Here is a 20,185-nt window from a genome sequence, read left to right as displayed (position 1 = left end):
CCCTCCCCCTCCCCTCAACCCCAGCCCCTTCTTTTTTAATGAGAAAGTCCAGGATTAAAAATAAAAATCACCCTCATAATTTTTCAGTCTCGAGTCTGCACTCAGTTGAATGTCTCCATACTAATTCACGCCACCCCCCCCCAAAAAAAAGTGTCCATTTCAGTTATTTCCAAATGGGGAATGTTTTCTTAAGAGATGTAGCAAATCGATTATCCTCAATGTCGAAAATAGAATATCTCGTTTCCAAACCCAAACCAGGAGAAATGGCTGAACAAGAATGCACTGTGTACATATGAGTTAGAAAATTGTTCTGATATTTACTGCGCCTTTCAAGGATATTCAATACGAAATGTAGCTTTCCAATCTTTTCTGTCGTGTTCTAGTCGAACCCTACAGAACATTTCGATTCCAGATAAGAAGGAATAGGTCTCTTGATTATTATTTTTTTAATGATAAAAATTCATCCTCTCTATTTACAAGGTTACTTTTGGCTTTAAATCCTTTGGAAGATGAAGGAAATCCAGATTTTTTGCCTGTGGTAGAAACATTTCCAACCCAGATCCTGAAACCCTGGAAAATTGTCAGGCCTCTGAGGGGTTAACATTAATTTTTTATTGTGTGATACCATCCTGAGAAAGAATGTATATCTGTGTTTACAGAGACTTCTTCCAAAAATGGAAATTGGAGATTTTTCTAAATTGAGGCTTAAGTCTTTTTCTCAAAGACCCATCTAGTTTAACGTTGGAACAATATTCTTTTGTCCTAGTTTTAATGGGCCACTTGAAGGGTTCCTCTTCCTCCCTGCCCCCACCCTATTGTGTTCTCTATCCACTAAGAGCCCACCTGATCCCTTGGCTGGCATTGGTTCTTCACAAGTTGATCCATAGATGATGGTGACTTAGGGGAAAGTAGACAGGGAATAAAGCGAACAAAAGTTTAAAATCCCCCAAACCAATTCTGGAGTACATGACGATGATCATGGTAATTGTAATGATTTTTATAGTACATTAAAGTTTATAAAACATCGTAAGTGTTATAGGATTTGGTCCTCTTGACAAACTTATGAGGTAGGTATTGTTATTATCCCCATTTTACAGATGAGGGAACTGAATGCCCAGAATCACACAGCAAAGAATGGTCCAAGGCTGGATTTGAATTTGCATCTCCAACTCCAGCACTGCGCCACCTGGGCACCATGCCAGTTGGAGTCTGTAGGGCTTATTTAAATATTTGCCACTTAAGCCGACCCCCGCTAATTTGTGGGTGTCAGGGACATCTGGGAGAGTCACCCCATCTTACACTCAGCCTTCATGCTTTGACACCACATGGGCATTTGGGAATCCGGGCCAAGATGTTTTCCAAACCCTCTGATCTTCAGAAGTGATTGAGTCCACAGGGCAGAGCTTCCCAGAAAGCTCAGTCCCCAGAGCAGAAATCCTGGGGAGGAGCCTTGGCTTTGGTGTTCTGCCTGTCCTCCTCTCACTTCTCACTTTCCTGAGGAACCTTTCTCTTCTTCAGAAGAGGATTTTCTGATGAGGAAGGCATTGGCTGAAGGGAAGGGGAAGTCTTTCTGGATCTCTTTCCCTCCTGTAGAAGGCACTTAAAGATCAAGTACTGTAGCATCTCAAGGACATAGTTGACCCATCACAGTAGAGCCCTGTGGGACTAGACTGGGACTTAAGATAATCTGGGTGTGTGGGAATTGGGGAAAGTAGTTCCTCAGTTTCCTTAGCTATAATAAGAGAGAATTGGGTTTAGATAATAACTGGAAATTCACATGGATCATTAAAATATACAAAGCACTTTTCATGCATTACCTCATTGAGCCTAATAACCATGGGTTATAATACTCTTTTGTGTCATGGACTCCTTTGTAGTCTGGGGAAGACTTTGAACCCCTTCTGAGAAGAATGTTTTCAAATGCATAAAATACAATAAAAAACCCATAGGTTTTCAAAGGAAACCAGTGATATTGAAATACAGTTATCAAAATTTAAAACTCTATTTATAGACTCCTAGCTGAAGACCTCCTGCCTAAAATAACCCTGGGAGGAAAACATTTTACAGAACGGATCACTGAGTCAAATATCTGAGCAAGAATCGAGCCCATTCTTATCCGCCGGATGATCTGTTTTTGCTGGCTTTCTAGCTCTGAGATTCTGATTTTGTAAATATTCACAAACTGTATTCCTGTTATCATCAATCAATTAAGCCTTAGTCATTTTTTTTCTGTAATCACTGAACTGCCTCCCCCATTTGATGGCAGAACAGCCCGTGGCGTTGCTCGCTGGTCAGTGGGAGATGCCCCCGGATTGTTTGATTGCCGTTCCTCCTTGCCATTCATCCTCCCCTAGAAATTCATCTAGGTTGACAATGGTAAAGATGCCCTAAGTGGCTTACATCCATTTTGTGACTCCATTCACGGAGTCACATGCTTTCGAACCAATTAGTGATACAGATGAACCAGCGTGATTTGTTTAGTTTATGAGGGGGAAAATAGAATAATTTGTGTTTTTAAGTGTTTCTGAGAAATGAAGGCCTCCAAGGCAGAGAAAGAAAAGGAGAATCAAGAAGGAGAAGTGCAAATCAGATGCTTATGAAATCGCAAAAACTTCAATCTAGGCCAGTAGCGATTGCTCTAAGGATGACTAGTATGGGTGGAAGTGAGTAAGAGTGGGGGGTGTGTTCTGGGAGGGGAAGGAGGAGTACCTATTTACTTACATGGTTTGTTGAATTGTCAAAGAGTACTTGGCTGTTTTGGACGTGAACTGCTCCGGAGAGATGCAGGTATGACATGAGCTCATACATTCCATTGGACTACCTCACTCATTTTGACACGATGCCATCACGCTGAGACTTCGGCTTCCTCCGGCCTCGTTTCGTCATCCTCCCTGTAACAAAATCGCCCTACGTTTCCCAGTCCTGGGACCCGATTTCCACGAAAGTTGTAGTTAGTGGGCACGGGGATCCCGGCCAGGAGGCCTTGTAACAGAAACGGGTGCGAGCCAAGAAGCTCAGGGCTTGAGCTTGTCACCCGCTATTCCCAACCACATTCTTCACGGAGCCTTCTCCAGGACATTCATTTATTCCTCCTGAATCATGTGATCACTAAAAGGGGCTACCCAGGATAACTTAGGATGGATAGTCAACTTAGGCTCCTGGTCTCCTTATCTGTTAGAGGGAGCCAGGACCAAATTATCCAATTACAAAGAAAGAGAAGCTTGGAAATCTCTGTATATTTATCTGGAAAAGTTATTAAGACCTCATTTTGTGTGGTGCTCAACCTAGAGATGAAAATTTTAAATGATAACTCAGCTAGTCCTTGGATACTAGACACTGATCCATCTCCCGTGCTTTTTCCCCCGAGCTTTTCCAGCATGGCAGGTGAGCACTAGCTAGCCAGAGATCGCCACCTCTTTTAGAATATTGGCTAGGACCAAATGTCATTGTATTTCTCGGTGACGGCACTCCCAGTGGACGGCACGGCTACTTTTGAAGCATTTGTACTTGGGAAGTGTAGGAGAAAAAATTCAGTAAAAGCCAGCCAGCAGCTTCTAAACTTAGGGCCCAGAGCTCTCTAGGGGGTAGGTGCCTTTTAAACACAAAGGTGGATTCAGTTGATATGAACCAGTTGCCAGGTGTAATGAGTAAACAGCACTGTCGCAGCCCCACTGTGTGGAAGCAGATGTGCTTGAAAACAGTAAATATAGAAATAAAAGGCAATTTCTGGGAAACATTTCTGTTTTTATATTTTTAAAGCCATGTGTTCAAACCAAATTTAGAGTCCTTTTTGTTTTTAGTTTGGTGTTGTTGGTTTTAAGTATCTGAAAGAAGAGAAATCCTTTAAGGGACAATCTGCAGAATCCTTTTTTCTTTTTTTATGCTCTCAATGTCAAATGTGGTTTCAATAGAAACCAAGATTGGCAGAAGCCCCTAAGTCTCAACCTTTCAAATTAATCACTTAAAAACACCCAAACTATTTTTTGCCACGGTGAAAGAGGAAGTCTCTAAAAAGGCAAAAGGGAAACTTTTAAAATAGAACCCAGCATTGACAATTAAATTAGTTTTTTCCAGAAAGAGCATGTCTCACCCTGCAGCTCATCAGAGTATTTTTAAGATTCCTGTCTCTGTAAACAGAGCTTTGAGATCCTCAGAGGAATGGCATTAGAGAAATGCAGGCTATTATCCACAGCGTGTGCTGCACATACCACATGATAGAATGCTTTTCAGCCTCCAATATTTGAGTCACTGGCCTTTTGTTTGCTGTTCTGTCCTGTAGTAATTTGCAATCAAATGAGTTAAATTTCCTCCAACTCCCTCTCGTATTGATTTCTGGTGTCAGACTTTGTCGGATGCTCTGAAAAACTTACGCCTGTGATTTTTCACCAGTGCCCACCGGAGAGCCTCTCCTATCTGTGGGGCAGAGGGGCAGCTGGCTTTGCTTGCTGGCAACGACCTTCTCTCTACAAAATGGGAAAGGCTTGTTAAATGGCAAGTTGATCCAACTCTTAGAGGTGTTTATCTTAAGGTGTTTTCCAAGACCAGGACTGTTAAAAAAGAGAAGGTTACCGCAGGAAGGAAGGGACAAATTGAAAAATAGGAACATTTAGGCCAAAAGCAATTTACTTGGCCAGTAGCTGGGTACGTTTCCGTTGTTTTGTTATTATGAATTGTTGTTCTTATTGGGATTATTTATCATGAGTGTTGTTTGAAACCTTGCCCCACACCGGAACTTGCCCAGTTTTGTAACAGACAGAAGTGATTTTGCAATCATGACCTAGTGATCTAGGATCTGAAGTGCTTTGTTTGGCCGGGAGCAGCTCATTAGCACTGAGGGGGATAACGCCCAGGTAGTGCCCACAAAGCGCATCAGACCACACGGGACTGACTGTTGGGGCTCCCTGAACTGGCCTGGAATTAACATCCACGCTGTCGGCCCTCCCAGTGGCTGGGATTTCCTAAAGGTGACTGTTTGTTCCTTTCACTGCATGGAGTAAGAAGAAATGATGACCAGTGGTACAGGAAATTCTTGTTCAAATCATAGAGATCTTCAAATGATTAGCCAGAAGAACAAATGTGACTAATATGGGGAAGTGAGAATCAGGGGACTGAGACTTGTAGCCCATCTCTGGATATCTGTGGACCCTGTTCCATAAAATTTGTATTTACTGAACTCACAAAGATTGCCTATGACCAAATGTTTTGTGGTCCATTGGTGGTGCAGACATGGAGCTTCTTCCACCTGTAGAAAGTTCTCTGTTGACTACTCCAGAGGGGGTTGTTAAAATATATGTCTCCTTACATGAATGTGGGTGGCTAGATGTGAATTTTACACACACACACACACACACCTACATCCTCCGTAAACAATTTGTGTGTGTGTATTTTGTAAATTTGTGGACAAGCTTAATGGTCTCTTAGAAATGAGAAAGTAATAAAACTGGCTTGAGCCAGGCATGAATTAAATAGGGGCTGCCTCCGTTTCCCTGTGTGTCTTCCCTAGTGGAAACCAGTTTTTCTCTGGCACTAATGCACACACACACACACCCTGAAGGTCTGGAGCTCCTAAAGATGCCATTTCTTCTCTGGAGCAAAATGGTGGCCAACTTTTGTCTTCGAAAAGGATCAGATGATAAAATGAATCTAGAGTGTTTTTAAAACCTTGAAGTTCTAAGGCCTAGATTTTTTAATTGGGGTCCAGACAGTCTAGGTTATTGTATTTCAATATAATCACTTGTTTTGTAACCCAGTGTGTGTTATTTTATGCATCTAATAATACTGTTTTGAGAATTGGTCCGTAAGTTTCACCAGCCTGGCATTATACAGAAAAAGTTAAAAGTTAAAGCCCCCATTTAGGGGAATTTCCAGCTGTTATTATTAAGGAGGATATTGTCAGGTTCTAGGGTAGCTTGACTTGGGACAGTGACGGTGGAGGGCGGGGTTTGGAAGAAGAAAGGAGCTAGCATTTATTAAGTGCCCGTGTGTGCCAGGTATTACCTCATTTGCCCTTCACAACAATCCCTCGAGGTAAGTGCTGTTATTACCCCCATTTGACATTCAGGAAATTGAAGCAAACAGGTTAAATGGCTTACCCAGGGTCACACAGCTAGTAAATGTCTGAGGTTGGTCTCTTTGTGGCTCCAGGGTGAGGGCTCTGTCCAGTGTGCTGCCCGGCTGATAAGGGGTGGTCATTTGAGAATGATATTTAAGGACTGAAATTCCTCCCCTTTAACCCTTATAACTTTCCTTCTCCCCTCCCCTTCCCCCCCACATTTCTTACATATGTGGAAAAGAAAGGCCTGGCTCACCCTTCCTGCTGTAATTTTATCAAAACATGGTCTCAGATCTCAAAGCTACCCTCGAAGCCAAAGTGATCTCTAGTGTTACACCCCTCAAAATGACATTGTGGGAGAATGAATAACCTAACATGGAGAAATCATTTAGAACCCAATGTGGCGCTGGGCTTGACATGATCCTTTAGGCAGCCAGTGGCCATCAGAACCTTGACCACTCAGACTGAATTTCCTTTGAACATCTGGGCAGCAGCTAAGAGCTGGTTTACCATCACAGTCTCTGAGAAGCCACTAGCTCCAATCCGTACTCAGGTTGATCACCTTTTACAACATCCCCAATAAGTAGTCATTCACACTTGACTTGAAGGTTTTTAGTGATGGGGAACTCACTAACTATCGAGGCAGCCCACTCCAATTTTTAGGAAGTTTTTCTGGTCAAAATCTAGATTTCTTTAGTTTCTCCCCTAATTTGATCTCCTGGGGCTCCACGATGCTAGTATAATTTTCACCTGACATACCTTCCAGTACTGTTCCTCATATCCCTTTCCTCCCATGTTCAACACAAACTTAAGTATTTTCTTCCATTCTTGTGAATATATAGGTAAGGGGTAGGTTGGGACTGGTAGGGGGAGGAGGCAAATCACCCTGATGGGTCTGTTGGCAGTCACAGCTGGCAAAGATGAGGGAAAAGGCCAGGACGTCCACTTTTCTATCATGCCTTAGCAAATAAGAAAGATACCATTTATTAAAGGATGGATCATTAAAGATCTAGTGTTTATGTAGCGCGTTTAGGGTTTTCAGAGGACTTTGCAAATAGTATATCATTTTATCCACACAACAATCCCGGGAGGTAGCTACTATCATTATTCCCATTTTGAAGATAAGAAAACTGAGGCAGACAGAGAGAAAGTATCTGAGGGCATCGTTTCAGTCCCCCTGCACGTCTTAACTTCCTAAAGATGACATTTTTTTCCTCTTGTCCCACTTAAAAGTTAATTGTTTTATTTGTTATTTGTTTGAATTCTCGGACTTGGATACGAGTCCTTGTTGGTGAGTGTGTAACTTACTCTGCCTTTCTAAGTATTTAAACAACTCAAGGCATGTAGAAACTGGCTTATTCTTCATATGAGCTTTGACCTGTCAGACAGGTGGTCTCTCTCTGGAAGGCAGGACCAAGGTATTGTGGTAGAATTGTACCAGAACTAAGAGCAGGAGCTACCACAGGCCTTGGGCCAGGGGGGACTTATTTTGTTTTGAGTTTTTTCCTTGCTGTTTCTAAAGAGACATTTTAGGGCCAGGCCCCGTTTTCTGTTATATTCTGCCGTGGCTTTATTTTGGGGACTGACACCTGAGTGTACCCAATACATCACAGGTAGTAACGCTTTAGCTCTCAGGCCAACTGCAGTAAATTGTGGGAACGCTTCTGTTCCTCTCCGGTGTCGCCTCCCCGAGGTATGAAATACCTTGGCTCGGGGCTCCTCGGGGTGTCAGATTCGTGGAACAGGGCACGGAGTCCGAGCCAGGCTTGGGGCAAGAGGTCAGGGTCAACAAAACAATTAGGATGAAATCACCGGCCCCATTAAGAAGGTGGATAACGCCAAGTGGCCTCCCTGCCAGCCTGGCAACTCTTGGGGCTCATCCCACACTCCCACACTCGGGGCTAGTCACGGCTCTGTGTTTACATGAGTAATAGAACTGCGGGGGGAGGGGAGTTGTAAGCAGAGAGCCCAGACTCCAAGGGCTCATTTGGAGGAAAGCTGACATCCACGCCGAGGCAGCCCGAGCGGTCCAGGGATGTAGTAGTGGGCAGTCTGGCATTCATGAGCCCAGATAGAAATCAGACCGATGCTTGGCGATTGGAATGGGTAAATCATTACTTTCTCTTTGCTTCATTCTGGGATGTGTTTTCTTCGGATCATCGATCCAGGAGAGGTTCTGAAAGAATTTCAGTTTTAGGGAGGGGAAGAAGGGGAGAGGGACAGGAACCGGGGGCTAGTAAACAACAATAACATCAACAACAACACAAAACCCCAACAACCTCCCCCCTTTTATGATCATCATCATTATTCTCCCTAGAGTTAAGGCAGTTTCCCCCACAAATTGGAAAAGTCAATTAGTAGCCTTAATTGTATTTGTCAGATTTGCTTCGGATGTGAGATGCCCCCAAAGCCACTGGTTAACTCTGTGGCCAAAAGTTAGCCGAACAACAGCTAGGAAAGACTGGAGGGAGAGCTTTGTGGTGTTTGTCTAATCCTCCCTTAAAGCAGGGCATGGCGGGGCTACCTAGAGAAACCAGTTGTTTTTGAGTGAGCTTGTTACTTTGTGCCTCTTAAGTGAGCCTGATGCTGCTTAAGTCCGGTTCCCGATGGGAATTCAGTGCAGGAACTCGTGCCGGACAGTGATGATGCTAAATCAACATCTGTCTTCTCTTCCTCCCTTTATGTGGGTCTTACGAGGAATTAAGTTTGACATCAGGGATGAAATAGGACTTTGATTTGCATCCCGGGTACGGCCCTTTTCCAAAAAACTTGAAGACTTGAACTGGTCTCAGCATGGGCCGGCGGGGGGTTGGGGGGGAGCTTTCAGGGGAGGGTGACTTTAAACAAACCTCAGGATTTCCATAAAACTGGTCCCTGAAAAGAGAGTCGAACATGCTGGTTCAGATGCCTCTGCCAAATATGTTAAATATGTTGATTGTGCTAACCACAGATTAGTAAAATGCATTTAATACTGGTCTGGCTGTTATAGGGAATGTCTTTTGTGTGTGTGTGTGTGTGTGTATTTATATGGGTTTATATGAATATGTGTATATATGTGTATTGTTATTTATGGTTTTACATGTGTATATATATGTATTATTTTTAAGTTTATATATGTGCATGTATAAGTATATAAATATGTATATGTTTATGTATTATGGGTTTATATGTGTGTATATGTATGTATATGTGTTTATGTTATTTGTGGGTATATATGTATGCATATATGTGAATATAAGTATGTATATGTGTATGTATTTATGGGTTTATATGTTTGTATGTATGTTTAAGTGTATTATCTGTGGGTTTATATGTGTGCATATATATGTATATATGTATATTATTATTTGTGAGTTTATATGTGTGCATATATATGTATATTGTATGGATTATTTATGGATTTATATGTGTGTATATATATATATATGTAATGTGTATATATGTATTTATGGGCTTATGTGTGTACATATATGTATATATGCATTATTTTAGTTTATGTGTATATATGTATGCATATGTATCATTGATGGCTTTATATGTGTGCATATGTACATGTGATTATGTATATGTTTAATATATTATGGGTTTATATGTATATATGTATTATGTATATGTTTATGTATTATTTGTGGGTTTATGTCTGTGCATGTATATATATATATATATATATATATATGTATTTATGGGTTTATATTGTGCATATATATATATATATAGTACGTATTATTTATGGATTTATATGTATGTATTATGCATATGTGTATGTATTATTTGTAGGTTTATATGTGTGCATGTATATATATATATATATGTATTATTTATGAGTTTATATGTGTATGTATGTATATGTATATAGATGAGTATATATTATTTGTGGGTTTATAGGTGTGCATATATATGTGTATATATGGGTTTATATGTGCATATATTTATATATATAGGTATGTACATATTTGTGTGTAAACATATGCATATTGTATGTGTATATTTGTTCATATATATGAATTATAATGTGTGTGTATATATACAAATATGCATATTTATGTATAGTTTTTCTATATCTATAATTTTGTCAGTTGTTCTATTTGTATTTTATTTGACATGCATTTACGTAGTTTGAGAGACTGTAGCTACTTTGAGAAACTTTCTGAGGCAGATGTTTTCAAAGGCTCACGCTGCCGTGACCTCCCAAATAGGCTGCTTGATCACTTAGGTTTGTGAGAGCCAGAACAGAGTGTGTTCCAGTCTGGTTCAGAGATGATTTCCAACCCTGGATGTTTCTACAAAGATATCTTTTCCATCTGTGGGGAAATGCATTTTCTTTCTGTCAACGTCCTTTAGAGACAAAGGGCTTGCTTTTATATTAATTAGATATGTTAAAGTATAATAGATTAGTCTGGGGAAATGGGGTACGGTGGTTTCTAGTCTACGCCAATACAGCCCATCAGAGTGAGTGACTCCTAATGAGAGGTGGCTGGGTACAGATGTGTACATTTCTATGAACAATTACAGGGGATTGATTTTGAGCCTGGCTTGGTTGTTTAAGAAAACAAACCCATGTAAATGAAAATGACTATAAATTGTTCTCCATTTGTTTTCAGCGCCAAATCTTAAAGGAAGGCCACGCAAAAAGAAACCGTGCCCTCAGAGAAGAGATTCGGTAAATGGCGTTAAGGATTCCAGCAATAATTCAGATGGCAAAACCATTGCCAAGGTACAGTCATTCATTCAGACCTACTCATTTTATTAATCTTTTTGTTTCTCTTTCTAAAAAATCTTTCCATCTTCTTTCGTGATATAGTTTTCCATTCAGAATCTGACTTTTTGGCATCCTAAGCCATTGGGGGTGTGTGTCTTGGGGTGTGTTGGGGTGTGGGGGATCAGAGAGAGAGAAAGAGAGAAACTCGACATTCTGATTAGTCAACAGAAAGCTTTCCACCTCCAGCTTTGACTGTTGGGTAAAGGGACTGTGATTAGCAACCACGTCATCAAGGCTGAGATTTCACAGTTGGGGCCACAATGATATGGTTTACTCTTACTATATCAAAAATAAACCAGCTGAGCCATTCTCTCTCTCTCTTTCCCCCCTCCCATGTACTCTTAAATATCTTTCAGAGATTAACAGAGGATGAAATTAGAAGATCTAAATTTAGTCATTGTAATTATGTTTCCTCTCAGGTCACCCCAAAATTATGCTAGAGTCATATTTTGGGTCTGAGTAGGAGAAAGGAACATGGAGTGAAAGCCAAAATCTCAAGCTAGACCTTTGGGATCTGGTTCCTTGGCCATGAATTACGTTAGAACTCTGAAAAGAAATGTTTATAATGTTTATACTATTTTATTCTCATTGATGTGAAGAGTAAAGGGGTCAGTTTATATTTGTAGACTTTCCCTCTTTGGGTTTTGCTGGCGTGGGTCAGATTTCAATAGCTCAGTTTACCAGTTATTTGTTCCAGGTATTTGGCTCAGGTGACATTTTATGCCAAAGACAGTTATGCGTTTTCCCCTTAAAAACAAAGCAAGCCATCCTAATCAACTCTGTAAGGCTGGAATGAAGGGCCAGATTTCAGCAAACTGTATTTCTAGAGCCAAATTCTGAATCCCTGAAGTCTCCAGTAGGGAAATAGGAGCTTGGCCCCTGTGACACATCCTCATGAGTGACCCATCCCTCCCAGAATTTCTAATCATAGCTCATGTTGATGTAGCACATTGGGATTTCTAAAAGTGCTTCCCTCACACTCAACCCATATAATCAATATTGACTCAATCTGCATGACTGTCTCACCAGATAGCCCAAATGTGGGAGGGAAAGAGAAGGAGTAGGAAAGAAGAGGGAGAGAAAGAGAGAGACAGAGAGAAAGAGAGACAGAGAGAGAAGTGGGAGGGAGAGACAGAGAGAAACAGAGAGTTATTATTCCACAATATTCTGCTTAAGTGCCAAGACAAGCCAAAAAAAAAAAAATCAATACCTGCCCTCAAAGAGCTTATATTCTAATTGAGGTAAGAAGAAGAGAGAAAGTGGAAAAGTCTAGAAAGTCAGAAGTGAAGCCAGGAAAAAAAAAGTGAACGTGACTGTCTTGGACCTTTTCTGAGATGATGATCTCAGACAGAAACTCACCAATCAGAAGAAGGGGCCATAGGGCAAAGGTATTTAGAGGCATCTCAGATCATCTAGCCTAATTTTCTCGTTTTAATAAATGAGGAAACTGAGGTTGAGAGAGAGGAAATGACTGCCCCAGATCCCATGGATGGTCAGTGGAAGAACCAGAATCTCCATCCTGAATCCATGATCCATGGATTTTTCTCTAGCTCCATACTGACTTGCTGAGAACAGATGGCAAGTCCTTTGTGATTATCCATCCTAAGCATCCCATGACTTTCCCCAAGGGGCTGAGTGGAAGCAGAGGGTCTGTTTTAATTCCTGCTCAAGAGCAAATCAGACCTCTTCTTTTGATATTGCAATTGATGACAAATACAAGAAAGGTGTTTTTTGAGGGGTTGGGCACCTTTGTCTTTATCTCTGGGGGGTTTGATCTTGACTCTTTCCTTCTTAAGGGATGGAATGGGTTCATAAGCGAATGAGCACAAGGTAATTGAGAGAGGCATCAAGTAGAGCAGCTTGGTTCCCTGTGATGTGGTTTGCAAGCTCTGACAAGATACCACCGAATGGGGCTGGGCGGTTTCAGGACACGAGCGCTCGGCAGGGCCCGGCCCCACCAATTCCAGGGTTTGGCAGCCCGCCCCCATGCCTTCAATGTGACATCACAGGTGTAAGGCAGCATGTTCCGTACCTGAGCCCAGCTGGAGCGCTCCCTCCAGTGTCATTTACAGTCACCACCAAAATATGCTGCCTGAGAGTCTTGCAAAATCAAGACAATTGACTGAGCCCTCCTGGGTCTCTCCCCCTCTCTGCTTGGGAAAGTGATAAATGGCTGTACGAGGGCATGAGGTTCTGTTTGTAGAATTGCTCCCCAAGTGCTTCCTCTCAGAAGCGTATCAGTTTACCGATCTGGGAAACTGGTGATCAGGTCATCTTGGTTTCCAATAGCCTTGCTTGGAGTTTGAATATGGACCTTTTCCTCATGTCAAGATTTTTGGCTAACACATTGGGGCTGAGTATTTAGTCTCAAAAACTTAAAAGACCCAGCTTCTATTTCAAGGGCTGCCTGCTTAGGAAGCACTTATAATTGGAATATAATAATAATAATAATAATAATAATAATAACAACTAAATATTATATTTTAAAATAAATGATTAAATAATAACTAAAATGTTATGTATAGTGCTCATCTTGCAAAGTACTTTTTAAATACATTGCTTCATTTGATCCTTATTGGGGTAGATATTATCTCCATGTCTTAGAAATGAAGTGACTCGCTCACAGTCACATAGCCAGGAAGTTTCAGAGGCAGGAACTAAAACCGGTTCTCTCTTGACTTCAGGTGAGCCAGACTAGCTACTGTTCCATGGTGGAACTCATCAATTGGCAGGCATTTTCTAAATGTCTGTTAGACGCCTGGCATTGAATATGGAAACAAAAATGCAACTCAAAGAGCTTAACGTAACTCTCATTTTGTCACAGTTGATGATTTATAGAAGACTTTCTTACAATGATTCAGTGATGGTGATACTATAAGAATTATGAGATCCATTTTGCAGATGAAAAAACTGAGTCATCACAGAATGATAGATTCTTAGAACAAGAAAGGACCTCAGTGATCATAGGAAAAGGTTGCCTGGAAATGCCTGGTTCAAGCTGGGAGTGGGGATGTTGGGGTGGGAGAAGAAGGGGTCAGTTAAAGAACAAATGGAGAGATCTTGAAATCTAATTTTGCCCAGCCGTGTGATTCTACACTTGGTTGGTTGTTTTGGTGGGGCAGGAAAGAAGTGAGGTTTTCTCAAGATTTTCTCATGATCACCCACTTAGGGTGGGGCAGTGGATAGAGTGCTGGGCCTCCTATGAAGAAGAGTTGAATTAAAATTAAGCATCAGACATTAATTTGTGTGACCCTGGGCAAGTCACTTGCCTGTAGGAATCAAATCAATCAATGCTTAATAAATACCTACATGTGTCAGGCACTATGCCAAGTGTTGGAGATATAAAAAGAAGCAAAAGACAGACACTGACCTCCAAGAGCTTAAAATTGAATGGGAAAGACAATAGACAAAACAAATGTATATTAACAAGCTGTACAGGAAAAATAGGATATAATTAACACATGGAAAGCAACATTATTAAGAGGAGTTGAGAAAGGCTTCCCGTGGAGTTTTAGTTGGTACTCAAGGAAAACTAGGGAGCTTGAGTCAGTTTTCACTCATCACAGAATATTAGAGTTGGAAAAGGCCTTAGGGATCAGCTAGGTATAACTCTGGTGCCATAGTACACAGAATGCTGGACTCAGGAAGATTCCCATATCCCAAATCCAACCTCACAACCCTTAGTAATAAGGGTTATTTAATTCTGTTTGCCTCAGTTTCCTTAACCATTAAATGAGAGTGAGAAGGAAACGGCAAACCCATCCAGTATCTTTGACAAGAACACTCAAAATGGGATCACAGAGTCAGACGTGACAGGAAAATGACTCAACGATTAGATTTCTCGATCTCGTTAGAAAAGGAGATGCCCCAACTAGCCGATCTCTTAGTTCTAGCCCCGACTCCTGTTTATCTGTGAGGACCTTCTAATGGGAAGATCACAGTGTCCCAGGCTTCACAGAAACTCCGTCCCTTCCTTCCATACTTGCTTTGATGTCAGCTTTCTCCAGTACCAGTTGACCACCAGGAAGGTTTGCTTTCTGAGTCACCAGGTATGCTCTATTTGTGGTCACAAAGAACAGGCTTCTCATTTAAAAACCAGCATCAGAAAGTAGAAGCTATTTGAGGGGAGTAGGAGGGAGGTGGCCAGCACCAGAATTGAGGAAAACTGCCTCTTCCAGTCCATTAAGTCTAACATAGTCACACCTTAAAAATCACGAAGACGTCTTTTGTCTCAAGGCCAAAATAGGAAAACATAGAGAGAAAGCAGGTTCTGTTCCTAACCACAGAAAATAACAGAATGAGTTTGTTTGTGGCATGGAGAGGGAATCGACCTGTTAATTCATTGGGATGAAGAAAATTCCCTCCACCAGTGCAGGTTAATGTCTTTGCAATCTTTGGTCTTAGAAAGTTAGTTGCCTAGAATGCTGAGAGGTGGTGATTTGCCCAGAGTCACACAGCCTTTATGAGTCAGATGCAGGGTCAAGAAGGGACTATGTATTATATACCCACTAAGGCAAATCTTAATCTTCAAATATAATCTGGGGATCTTGGGGAAGAGAGATCCTAGAGCCTTCAGGGGGCCCATAAAGTCAAAATTATTTTCATAATAATACTAAGAGATTTTAACCTTGAGTGGTAAGAATATCTAGATAGAACCACATAAGCAGAATTTCTTTGTGGTGGGAGTCTTCAATAATTTTTAAGTTTCCAAAGAGTCCTGAGTTCTAAAAGTTTGGCAACTACCTGTTAAGGTCTGCTCTTGCTTATTTGTCATAAAGCATGAAATTGTATTCAATTGGAACTTTCAATGGCTCCCTATTACCGCTGGTATAAAATATATTGCTCAGCTTGGTATTATAAGGCCTGTTAATCAGAAGTATTTTTACTTTATCCTCCATACAGTCTATATTATTTCCTATTGGAATGGCTAGAACCTGGCATTCTATCACCAGCTTCTTTATCTTTATATGGTAGTTGACCTGCCCTCCCTTCCCAACTGTGCCTCTCAGAGTCCCTATTTTCCTTTAAGATTCAGCTTAGAAGGCAGTGAGGTGGTATAGTAGGTAGAATACCAGCCCTGAAGTTAGGAGGACCTGAGTTCAAATGTGGTCTCAGACACAACACTTTAGCTGTGTGACCCTGGGAAATCATTTAATCCCAATTACCTCATCAAAAAAAAAAAAAAAAAAGTCAGTTTAGATACAATCTCCTTCAGAAATCTGAAGCTTATCCCTCCCTGGTTTTCATCAAGTCCTCCTTACTTGGATAAGCTTGTGCTTGTTGGTCTTTGTGCCTACTATATTTCCCAAGGAGAATGTAAGTAAACTCCTTGAGCAGGGTGGGCTGTTTGGTTTTCTTTGCACAGTAGTGTGCAAGCAGTAGGTACATAATTAAATTAGAAAATAAATCAGTGTTTTCTTATTGCTATGGATGGCCTGATCAAGAGCATAGCTTCTAAGAAAACTACAAAGTGAAATAAAGCTTAAAACAGTTAAAACCAAGCTAACCCAGGGGTCTTTACCAGGAATCCAAGCATATCTGGGATGTTCTTATCTCGGTCCCCTTTGTGCTCAGCATTTGAGAGCCTGTAACTTTCTCAGCCTGGGCTAAATGGAGAGCTGAGCTGTTATTCAACTATGATCAGGTCACATGGATGGATTGAGGATCTCATCCATATGAGGAGGTCTTTCTCTGGTGGAGATTATGACTCCTGTGCACTTTTTCATCCTAGATGTGTCTGGTCCAAGCATTCTTGTACATTCTTCAGAGAGGTCTTACTCAGGGAGAGGAGCCATAAATAGGCTGAGAATAAGGAAGACCTGGTTCAGAGCCTTCCTCTGTTCTTTGCCAGCTCTCTGACCATGGACAAGTCACATAACATTGTGAGGATCAATTAATATGACATCTGTAAAGTACTTCAGAAATGCTCTCTATCATTATATGACTATTATCTGTAAAATGATAGGATGGGCCATTCCTAAATTTATAATCTGAATCAAGCAGCATTGGTTAAGTGCCTACTGTTTATGAAGTACTGTGCCAGGCAATAAAGATACTCAAAGACCAAAATGTATCTTGCCCTCAAGGAGTTTATATTCTATCCAGAAAACAATACATGGGCATGTAAGTAGATACATACTATGTATATACAGTGTTGCTTAATACAGGAATCCACAATGGCCGGGTAGAGCCCAAATCAACCTTTTTTCCATCGAAGGTTTTGCCTGATTTATCCACGTGATTATTTCATTTCTCCTTGTGCATCATCTGTCATTGATTCAACTGCTTGAATATCTGTAAGAAGAATTGTTGCCTTTTATATTAGAAAAATAATCTAAGATTTGGGATTAGGTTTGTTTCGGTTTGGTTTTTTGGGGTTTTGTTTTAAATTTCTCCAGTGTATACATCACCATTTTAAACTACAGGGTCTCTTACTGCCTTGAATTTAATTAGAACATCTCTCCAAATTGCAAGTTTTGACTACCAACTTAATATTTTGAAAAATCACTCCCAGGGCGTCACGTGATGTCGATTATAGACTAGAGTGATCTTATGATTTAAATAAAGCCTTTAAAATTACAGATTTCATCAGTGGTTCATACCCAACCCCAGTTACAGCGATGGGGAATGATGGCAAGGTAAAATTTCACATGACATAAGTCTCTGTATAATGTTACAAGGAATGAAAGTTTAGAAAGAATGCAAGTGATAGATTTCCTTTGGAAAAAAATGTTTAATCCCATTACCACAGCTCTTAAAAAATTAAAATGCGACCTAAAAGCCCAGCTCAATAACTTTGTAGTGTGGGAAGTATTATTTTTCCAGTACCAGGCTAAAGATATTAAACTAGCACAGTCACTCTAGGGAATAAATGATGAAGAAAACTCTTACAGGGGATATGTTTCCATTTAATAAATAATCATGGCCTTTTACATTCTTCATACTTAGAAAGGAGAGATCAGTCCAGAGCCGGAGATGGAACATGCAGAAGAAAATGTAGGATATTTTTATTCTCATCCTTCATTTCCCGACCTCTCTCCGTATTAGATCTGGGGCTATCGACAATAGGAGAATATCGGAATACAGAAAATCCTCCTAGACTCACATGGCTGCAAATCTGACCTCTTGTACTTCTTCTTTTACAATTAAAATAGCCCAGCAGCCTAACGTTGTACTGAACAGTCAGTCATCAAAGGCTGTGAGGATGGAATATTAGGTCAGCTGCACACGATGCTAAGCTCTGTAATTCTCAGTAACGTTGGGGGTGCGGGGAGGAACATCTGGTCAGTGTGCAAAGCTTCCCTCCCTCCTTTTACAGAGCTTTTCATGAACCTTTTTTTTTTTTTCCTTGGGTGACCTAGAGTCTTTTTTTATGGAAGTTAGCATCCCTTATTGTACCCTCAGAGCTAACTGGAAAGCAGAAGCAGTCATAAAAACAGATTACCTTCTTTACTTGCTGAGAGGGTAATTCAGGCCTCACATTTGGGGACTGATCATGAGTTACCCCCATGTGGTGACCAGCCTACTTTTTCTCTGTTTAGGATTATAAAATTGGATAATGGGAAGGGACAATGGAGGCTATCTTGACTGAACTTTTCAGCTTCTAGATGCAGAACTGAGGGCTAGCCAGAGTGAAGGATTTGGCTGGGCAGACACATTTGACACAGAGCAGAGCCAAGATTTGAATGCAGATCTTCAGACTCCATGTTTCTTTCCACTGTACTATATAAACTCTATAAAAGTATAGAGACTTATTTTCAAGTATACCACTTATTAGATCAGCTTTATTGTTTTCAAGTATACCACTTAATAAATCAGATTTATTGGACAAGGCATTTAATTTCTAGAGGCCCCAGTTTCCTTATATTTAAAATAAGAGAGTTGGACTAAATCACCTATAAGTCAACTTTTGATAATCTAGAAAATATAGTCAGACAGACAGATTTATAATTCTGGGTGTCTTCTTATAGAAAGAATCACTGAGTTAGTAGTCCAAACCCCTCCTCTTGTAGATTGGAAAATGGTGGGCTGGACTTAGAAAGGATGAATTCAGATCCCACCCATGATACTTACTATCTTGTCAAGTCTTAAGCCAGATCTTTATTCTTCCTTATTCGCATCTATGAAATGAAAGTGTTAGATAAGAGGGCCTCTGATAGCCAGCTACGTAGCTGTGATTCTGTGTGTGATCTTGGATAAATCCTTTCTCGTGCGTGACTCAGTTTCCTCATGTGAAGAACAGAGAGGTTGGAACAAACAGAAGTTCTTTATTTCTTTTGTGTCTTGGACCCCTTTGACAATCTATCAAAGCCTAGGAACCCATTCTCAGATTAATGGTTTGTTGAGAACATTCATATAGAAGGAAATGCTAAATTTTAGTTAAGGATTAGTGGAAATTAAATGTTCCCCCCCCCATTAAATCTGTCCATAGACCCTTCACCTCAGGATATGAATTCCTAGACTAGATATATTTTAAAGTCCCTGCTGCTTACAAATGCCTGAAGCCCCTCAATGCCCATTTCTGCTGCTCTCTTGATGTAAGTTGCTGGAGTTTTCTGGAGAAATGGTGTGTGTGTGTGTGTGTGTGTGTGTGTGTGTGTGTGTGTGTGTGTCCACCACCAAAATGGGGGCTGTGGCTTGGGAAGGTTAGATTGCCCCGTAGCACGAGGGGATAGAGCTGCTTTGCAAAAATGAAAGAAGCTGCATCTGGCACCTGGAGAACTTTCCCACCAGATGGCAATGATGTTTTAGGTTGATATTCCCATAAAAAGAAAGAAAAGAAAAGTACTTAAACCATCGAAAACAGTTCCCATGTAGAGATGACTCCAAGAGCTGGATGCGTTCCCTGTTTGGATGGTTAACTGGCCTCCAGTGGAATTTGATTGGTTCCCCCTTCCTGCCCTGGGAACGTTCGGGCTCCAGCTTGACTCTGAATACGCTCTCCAGGCCTGTATTAGGTTTGATGTGGTGCGTCTTCCCCTTTCCAGGTGAAATGTGAGGCCAGATCAGCCTTGGCCAAGCCCAAGAATAACCACAGCAGCTGTAAAAAGGGCTCCAATGAGGAGAAATCAAAGGTTGCCATTGGGGAAGAATGCCGGGCAGAGGAGCAGGCCTTCCTAGTGGCCCTTTACAAGTACATGAAAGAAAGGAAGACGCCAATAGAAAGAATTCCCTATTTAGGGTTTAAGCAGAGTAAGTACAATTTTTTGTCTCTCCTTTTCTTACTGCATTTCAGAACTGTTCAGATTTCTTGTGAATTAAAAAAAAAAAAAGCATTTCCCAGAGATTAGGCTCAAGGCCTAATTTGGGGCTGACGACGTCCGTTTACACTGGACCCTGCCCCACGTCACCCGGCCAGGCATTCCTCAGCCTCT

The 20,185-nt window shown here is 41.0% G+C and overlaps 1 protein-coding gene across 3 annotated transcripts in view; it reads left to right on the top strand.

Annotated features, from left to right (window-relative positions):
• ARID5B (AT-rich interaction domain 5B) overlaps positions 1–20,185 on the top strand; it is a 202,512-nt gene that overhangs the window by 148,532 nt on the left and 33,795 nt on the right. For 2 of the 3 annotated variants that reach the window (XM_031956901.1, XM_031956902.1), the window contains 2 exons: positions 10,654–10,766; positions 19,799–20,003. In XM_031956901.1, coding sequence (XP_031812761.1) covers positions 10,654–10,766; positions 19,799–20,003 — 318 coding nt within the window. Of the gene's footprint in view, positions 1–52; positions 8,159–10,653; positions 10,767–19,798; positions 20,004–20,185 lie in introns of those variants that run through there. The other variant, XM_012551848.3, reaches the window with a different exon arrangement.

The sequence above is a fragment of the Sarcophilus harrisii genome, chromosome 2 (assembly GCF_902635505.1).
Source record: "Sarcophilus harrisii chromosome 2, mSarHar1.11, whole genome shotgun sequence".
Taxonomy (NCBI): Eukaryota; Metazoa; Chordata; class Mammalia; order Dasyuromorphia; family Dasyuridae; genus Sarcophilus; species Sarcophilus harrisii.
The sequence above is the reverse complement of the archived record's forward strand: the minus strand, read 5'-3'. Positions and strand labels throughout refer to the sequence as shown.